The 8,141-nt window shown below is 34.4% G+C and overlaps 1 protein-coding gene across 2 annotated transcripts; it reads right to left on the bottom strand.

Moving 5' to 3' along the window:
* Nucleotides 1-4,621: 4,621 nt before the first annotated feature.
* Nucleotides 4,622-7,858, bottom strand: LOC142545544 (ADP,ATP carrier protein, mitochondrial-like). 2 transcript variants are annotated; one of them, XM_075652796.1, is made up of 4 exons: nt 7,762-7,858; nt 5,980-6,503; nt 5,508-5,879; nt 4,622-5,148 (listed from the first exon to the last, which is right to left on the bottom strand). In XM_075652796.1, the coding sequence occupies exons 2-4, from the start codon at nt 6,481-6,483 to the stop codon at nt 4,852-4,854; spliced, it is 1,173 nt and encodes a 390-aa protein (XP_075508911.1). In that variant the 5' UTR covers nt 6,484-6,503; nt 7,762-7,858; the 3' UTR covers nt 4,622-4,851. The 2 variants fall into 2 exon arrangements, with proteins under 2 accessions (XP_075508911.1, XP_075508917.1); XM_075652802.1 differs by lacking the exon at nt 7,762-7,858 and adding an exon at nt 7,418-7,441.
* Between the last annotated feature and the right edge of the window lie 283 nt (nt 7,859-8,141).

The following is an 8,141-nucleotide window of genomic DNA, read 5'->3' as shown; positions in this document are numbered from 1 at the left end:
AGCTTTTGTGATCAATTTCTAAGGAAGTTGGAAACCGAAATTACCTCTAGTGAAGTTCACCTATAACAATAGCTACCAATATTCTATAGGAATGGCTCCTTATGAGGCACTTTATGGAAGGAAGTGTAGATCACCTATGAATTGGGATGAGTTTGGTGAAATATGAAAATTTGATCCAGATTTGATCAAACAAACAGCGAAGCAAGTAGTAAAAATCCGAGATAGGATGAAGATTGCACAAAGTCGCCAGAAAATCTATGCTGACAAGCGACGAAGGGAGTTAGAGTTTGCAGTGGATGCGTATTCGTGAAAGTAGCACATATGAAGGGTGTTATGAGATTTGGCAAGAAAAACAAACTCATTCCGAGGTTCATAGGACCGTTTGATATTTTAGAGAAGATTGGAACATTAGCTTATAGAGTGGCGTTGCCACCGCCGCTAGCTGGAGTGCATAATGTTTTCCATATCTCGATGCTGCGAAAGTACATGTTGAATCATTCACATGTACTAAATTATGAGCCTCTGCAGTTGACTCTGAATATGTCATATGAGGAAAGACCTATACAAATCCTGGATAGGCAAGAAAGAAGGCTCCGAAATAAGGTTATACAAATGGCCAAAATCAAGTGGTTGAATCATTCGGACGAGGAAACTACTTGAGAAACTGAGAGGGACATGAGGAGTCGCTACCCGGAGTTATTCGGTAAGTTTTAATTACGATGACGAAATTTCATTTAAGGGGGAGAGGAATTGTAAGGTCTAAATGCGATAACGTAATCCAACTGCTTGCAAATCTATGAAAAAATAGAAAATACTTAATTAACTTGTTTTAATTGCATTAAATGAATGGGTAGGCATGTTTACATGTTTAAAATATGATTTCTACTAGAATGTATAAAATTGTGTTTTAAAAGTTATTTGAGACGCGATCGAGGAACAAAGACTGGGGAACCGTAAAGGGAAAATATTTTTATTAAATTATTATTTTTAATTATTTAATATATGGTATATTTAATGTGTTATTTTTGAAAATGGTTGTTTTTTAGATGTTTTTATGCGTCGAGTTTTATTTTAAACCGATAATCAATTTTTGACGAAAATAAGGACATTTTGGGAATTCGGCTAATATTTTCGAAAACTTTCCTAAACGAAATATTTTACCTACACTATAATGGGTCTAATCATGAGCCTATTATAACTAGGTTATTGAGCTTAAATTTGCACCCAGTACTTTATATCAAACAAGGACTCCTAAAACCCTATCCTACACACTACTCATGCACACACCACTCCAAAGACTCCTAGTTTTCTCTCCTCCATCATCAACACACACACATGTTTTGTGGAAAAATTCGTGTGAATATTGAAGGGAAATTTCAGCAAGCTTCCCCCCCCCCGTCTCTCCGCCAACATCCCTCACGTCAAGGACTGTTTTAGTGCATAAAATACGCAAAGGCACACCTTAATATTTCTTTACTCATCGTTCATAGCAATTATGTGTGTTTGATCATGTTTACATGAAAAATATGTTATCCTTCTTATATTTTTGTTTTTTGGCAATACATGATCAAAACTTTGATTTTTATGCTTTTAAATTCATTTTTATTATGCACAAAGTGGCTGCCATGATAGGGCTATGAAAAGGTACTAAATTCAGTAGGTTTAGGGACTCCTAGATGCATGTGTCAGAGCTGGACAGTAAGGATGCTAGGCTGCACGTCTTTTAGATACAAAACTAAGCTAGGGTTTCGGCTAGGGTTTCCTAGAGGGGCGCAGCACTTAGCTGCTGTAGGGACGTGTTCATGGGTCTTAAGAGGGCTGAGTCATGGTCTTAGAATGTCTAGTACTGTACGTGGAGCGAGCGAGGGGTGGTAGGCGCTAGCTTGAATTCGCGTGTGTCTCTTAGTGCACGGCTTGATGGGCTGGGCAAGCTTGGGTTGCTACTTGTTAAAGGGCTCAAGTATGGTTCTAGGATGGTTCGCTAGGGTCTGGACATGATGGTTAAGGTCTAGGCTTGAAGGAACCCATGGTAAGCTAAGCTAGGGTTTCGAATTATGAGAAGAATTTTCTAGTAGGTACCTAGGCTTGATTGAAGGTCTTAAATGGTTTTATTTATGTTGTATAGGATATGTTTAGGTGTTAATAAGTTATGGTTCAGGTTTGGTGAAGTTTGGTTTAGTTTCGAGTTGATCCGGGTTAAAACCGAGACGTATGTTCAGGTTTTAAAACAAAGTGTTAATTTAGTCGAGGAGCTTAAGTTTATGTCTAAAAAATACTTACGGGTGTATTTTAAGGTGATATGTTAAGTTTGAATGGATTCGGGTCATCATTTTAAGGTCCAAGGATAAATTGGGAAAGTAAGGGTTTCAGGGGCAAAACGGTCATTTTACATTTGAAAAATGTTAGACGTACTGAAAATGCCCTGAATGCTGTAATGAATGTTAAAATATTTATTTTAAAAGTTTATGAGATTTATGATGAAAAGCGATAATGTTAAAAGGCATGTTGCATGTTTAGTTAAAAAAAATGATATATGTGCATGATTTTTTATAAATGATGAAAATAATGAAAGGTTGAAGGCGGTGACTTGATTGTGACTAATACGATAATATGATAATATGTAAGGTGAGAGTGTCGCTAATGTCCTCGCCGCCTGGTACCATGGTTATAGGTAGATGAATCCATCGACCTATAGCTGATACGAAAGTCACAATTAACAATCTGAATTCAATAAAAGGAAAACGTATACGTATATGATTAAAGGAAATGAGATACGATGAAAGGAAAAAGGATTTAAAGTTATGCATGTTCATGAAAAGCTATTAATAAGTATTTTTCACTGTTGCATGTGAATATATATGTATTACTTGTAATCATGGTTAAAGTTTGTTTAGCCAATAGACTCACTAAGTGTGATCGATGCAGGTGAGCATGATTTGGTTGATGATGAAAGACTTAATGGTTGAACTAACTGGGCTAATGATGTACATAATCCGAGGATCTTTGCTAGTTTTCCGCATTAAGACTACTTTAAAGATTTTATAACTTTTATGCTTTTGAGAGATTTTGAAAGGATTTAAGTTTTTTGCTATTTTGAAAAATACTAGTTTTAGATTTGGTTCGCCGGTTTACGATTTTACGTTATGCACTGCATTCTTTTGGATTTTCAAATAATAGGTTAATTGGTATTTTCAATGATGCAAATATATATGTATATAAGTGTATATATTCGGCCGAAAAGCTTAGATGAAAAAAAAATTCTAGTAGATTTAAAGAAAAACGAGTAGTAGACGTATCACAATGCATTTTAGTGGGGGATTTACCGCTCACATACGGGTGAAGATATTATTTGTTATCTGATAGTTATTAGTACAAAAAATCTCTGATCAAAGTAAGATATGTATATTATAGAAAGATATTTATTAAATATTTCTCAATACATTAGGCATAGTTTGGTAGACATGATATGATAAAATGTGATATATAATATAAAGATAAGTTAATGATAAATAAGATGTAGGATATTATATTTAATGTTTGATATGATTTTAATAAGAGTTATTAAATTTATATATTAGATTGTAATGACAAAATTAACTTTATCATAATAAATTTTATAATTTCAAAATTGTTGCTTGAGTTCATATTTCTTATCTGTTCATGCATGGCCAACAGTGCTTGCATGATTTTTTTTATACCAAATTTTATATATTATATAATATGATAATTGAGCCCTTAATTTTGTGAGTCAAGTCAAATATAAATTTATAAGGTTAATCGAGTGATACTAATAATTTTATTGAGATTTATATAAATCATTTATATAATTATCTCAAATTCATTTATATAATTATCATATTATATAATATATAAAAATAAATAAAAATATTTATTTGATTTTAATTTCTACGTACAAGTGAAATGAGAGAACAATAGGGTTTAGGATTTTTATATATCGAGGGCAATTAAGTCATTTGAGGTGTTTTTATCATTAGATTAAAATTATCACATCTCATAAAAAAGATATTTTATTTCTATATAAAATTATTTATCACGGGCCCATGATATTATCATAGGCTTTCTAAAAAAATAAGATGGATTATTTATCAATATCTCTCTTATCTCATGCACCAAACTATACCTAAATGTCAAAAAACCCATATGACGTCGTCTTATTTCTTATCAGAAATTGCAATGCTATAAAAACAGAGATTTTTTAGCCATTATTTCTTTTATATTATTGTTAGTTGACCTAAGTACAACTAACACTACTAATATACATAATCTGTCTTAAACAGCAATACAAAGTTATATTTGAAATTGCATTTTTATAGGAGCAGAAACATATAGAAAAATCAAACAATGTAACATTGCAAAAAAAGAGAACATGCACAAATTCTTTCAAGTAAAAAATTTGAAATTAAAATTAATCAAATTTGTTTTTTTTGCATATGTACATGATTAGGATGGATAAAATTAAAAGTATATATTGACCATAAATTAGTTAGAATTACCAAAAATGGTAAATGTACGGAAGAAAATTTAACAAAAATAAAATTTTTAAACAATAATATGTTGTAAATGTAGCAAGTACTCTGGAAAGGATCAAATTGATGCGTAATTATCTTGAATCACCTCTCATAAATCAAAATCGAGAACTCATCATAAGTCGACCTCTTCCCTTATAAGGCCACATCAACAAAACATCCCTCAGAAAAAAATATCATCGAAGTTTTGGGTTCAAACCCCTCTCTAAAATTATTCAAATCACGTAAAATTCACCTTAAATGAATTCTCAGAGACGAAGAAAAGATTTTCATCACCATCTATTTCATATGTGGTGTTATGAAATTAAGCTCCACCAGAGCCATATTTCTTTCCAAAGACAATCATCTGAAGCTTGTCATAACCTGCAAGCACACCAGCACCAGCTACGGCACGAAGGATGTTTGCACCGGCACCCTTGAATAAAGATTTAGCGCCCTCGTTCTTAAGAATTTGAGCAAACGCATCCATAGAGCTCTTGTATTTCACGGCTTCGCCAGACGTCATCATCATTCTTCTACGAACGGTGTCAATAGGGTAAGAGGCAAGTCCAGCACCATTTGTGATGAGCCAACCAAGTGCAAAGCTGGCAAAGAAACTATCCTGTAATCATGTAAACAAGCAAATCTCAGCAAAATTCTGAAGGAGGGAAATATCAATAAAAACTCACAGAAGCATTTCCAATTTCGTTAGGTTGGGTTTCACCGGTTTTAAGAATCGGATGCTGTAACGGATTTATAATTATTCTGAGAATTATGAAATAGATTTGGTTAAAATGGTAGCTACAGATGTTGAAACCCATAGGATTGAAAATTCTACAACAAATTCAACGATTATATACAATGAATCACAAATTCCTTCACCCAAATTCTTCAATTCGAACAAAATATAACTTCTTTAATGTAAGCCTGGTGAATGATATACCATACTAAACTATCACAAGTCGGTAGAGGCATACGAACCTGCAAAGATCCAGTCAGGACTACAGGCTTCAAAGAATCGTACATTCCAAAATACAGACCGCGATACACAATAATGCCGACACAAGAAATGTTGAATCCACGGTAAAGACCAGCAACACCATCAGATTTCAGGGTCTTTCTATAAACATCAACCAAACCATTAAATTGCCTTTCGCCTCCCTTCTTTGCAGCCTTGGCGTCATTGGCGAGACGAGTTCGAGCATAATCCAAGGAGTACACAAAGAGCAGTGAGGAAGCACCAGCTGCACCACCAGATGCAAGGTTGCCCGCAAACCATTTCCAGTAGCCATCTCGATCTTTCTTGAAGTTGAATAGTCTCTTAAAGTAGTCCTTAAAAGCAAAGTTCAAAGCCTGTGGAACATGTAATCTAATCATTAGTATAAACAAGCAAACATAATACGAAAACGTTATGCATTCAATCTTCGTGATAGCAGGAAATCATGCGGTGAACCTGAGTGGGGAAGTAACGAATGACATTAGCAGTGTTTCCTCTCCACAATGCTACAGCTCCTTCATCCTGCATGGTTCTTTTGAAACAGTCTCCAATACCCTTGTATGGTTCAGATAGCCTGCCTGACTTTATCATTTCATCTTGATTCTGGATCAAAAGCTTCACACGCTCGATGGGGGCGGCAGCAGTTTTGGACACAGCGGCCGAAACTCCACCCATGAGAAAGTCAATAGCAAAGCCAGCTAAGCCTTTCTCTGAAGGAGCCTGAACAAACACTGGCGAAGCATTTGCAGAAATCAATGACAGCTTCTGGGACCCTTGACAAGTCATAGGATACTGTAATCCTGCATTAGTATAAGTGTCATTGGAAAATCGCCTTTGATACATGACAGACCTTTGGAATTCCCCGTATCGAGCTTGAACATCCTGGGAAAAACTGGAACTAAGATGTAGCTGGTTAGCCACCTTCTGGATGATAGTTGGGTGTTGATGATTATCGGCCATTATAGCTGCAAATTAAACTCCTGCAGGGACGCAAAATAAAATTTCCACTAAAGGCAAGGATTACATTTCCACAAAATTGATGTTCAACTAAAGGCAAGGACTTCACTTCCAAGAAAATGCTACTGCCAAGGGCATTTTAGCAGTTTATGAGAAAACAGAATACATCACAAAATTCAAGAGCTGATCAACGCAGTCATGAAAATCACATCAGTGAGAACCATACACTACTTGAGATGAGAAAGGCATGCATAATATATAACCAAGTTTCCAAATTAATCCTATAAAAACACTTGGTTCATATTACATATTTGGATGCCTCACTTAAAATCTGATATGGAATGATGAATGGCATGCACATCGAGCAAGTTGAGACAACATTGGCACAATAAAAAATCGTAACTGATATACAGAAACAAAAAAATGTCAAATGCTAGAGAAACTAGAGAAGGGAGAACGTGGAAAAATCGAGTCAAATAAAGTTGACAAGATTAATCACAAAAACAAACAACTAAAATATTGTCATGAGTTGATATTGCAAGAAAGAGTTGCTAAGACCAAGACTTTCTTGATCGCGCATTGCAGCCAAAATTATTTTAACAAAATTGAATGCCGACATTTGACAGCACATGCCATAGGTTCACTTTACATATGAATCTGAGCATTCATGAACAAACTTGTAATTATAAAAGGCCTTTTGAATCGAGAAACAGTTAAAGTCAATAACAAAAAAACAAACATTAAACAGAACCCCCAAAATCTAACTTCTAAACTATGTATTAAAAGTTCAAACCAAAAAAAAAATAGATCCCAACTCAAGCTACACATGAGCAGAGAAAACAGATATGGAGCTATTTAAAGCAAAACATATAATCCAGATAAAAAAAAAATACAGCAGTATCAGAGAACAAAATCAGCGTCAACAAGAAAGACTGACCCCAGATCACAATCATTTCCATACATCTACATCCAATCTGATTTGTCATAGAAATCAGATCTATACAACATAAACATCAAGAAACGCATTCAGATCTAAATAAGCTAACCGCATACAGACCTTTTTCTTCTCAGTAATTAAAGCCGAGTTCTCTCAGTATCCAAACACAGACCCAAAGAAATTCGAGTACTAGAAAAATATAAAACGCCTGCTAAATTCATCAAAAAATTCTAATTCTAAATACCAAAAAAAAAATTACAGTCACCCAACAGCGAAAATTTCGATGGATCCGCAAAAAATAACAATCACAACGAATTGAAAACAATTGGAGAAGCGGTTTTTACCTCCGCTCGCTCGCCGGGGGATGCGGGAACGGAAATGAAAAATGGAGAAGAGCCGGAAGAGGACCAAGTGCAAAAGATGTTTTTTTTACTTTATATATACGCCGACGGCTGACTTGCCCTAGTGAGTCCATTTATTTTGGAAAATTACAAAAAGGCCCTCATATTTTTCCATAATTTTAGCAATGTTCCCAAATATCGACACCGTTCTTGAAATGGAACTTTAGAAAGATTTTCTTGCATTATCGAATGCTGCAGTCCACCTTACGTAATTAATTTATTACATCTTATCTAATTATTTATTATTGGACAATATTATTCTTAGAATATCTTTGTTTATATAATAAAATTTAAAATTTACCATAAAAAACTCAAATCCAATA

This window comes from Primulina tabacum, chromosome 1 (assembly GCF_025594145.1).
Source record: "Primulina tabacum isolate GXHZ01 chromosome 1, ASM2559414v2, whole genome shotgun sequence".
In the NCBI taxonomy this organism is placed as follows: domain Eukaryota; kingdom Viridiplantae; phylum Streptophyta; class Magnoliopsida; order Lamiales; family Gesneriaceae; genus Primulina; species Primulina tabacum.
This window is presented reverse-complemented; position numbering and strand designations above follow the sequence as displayed.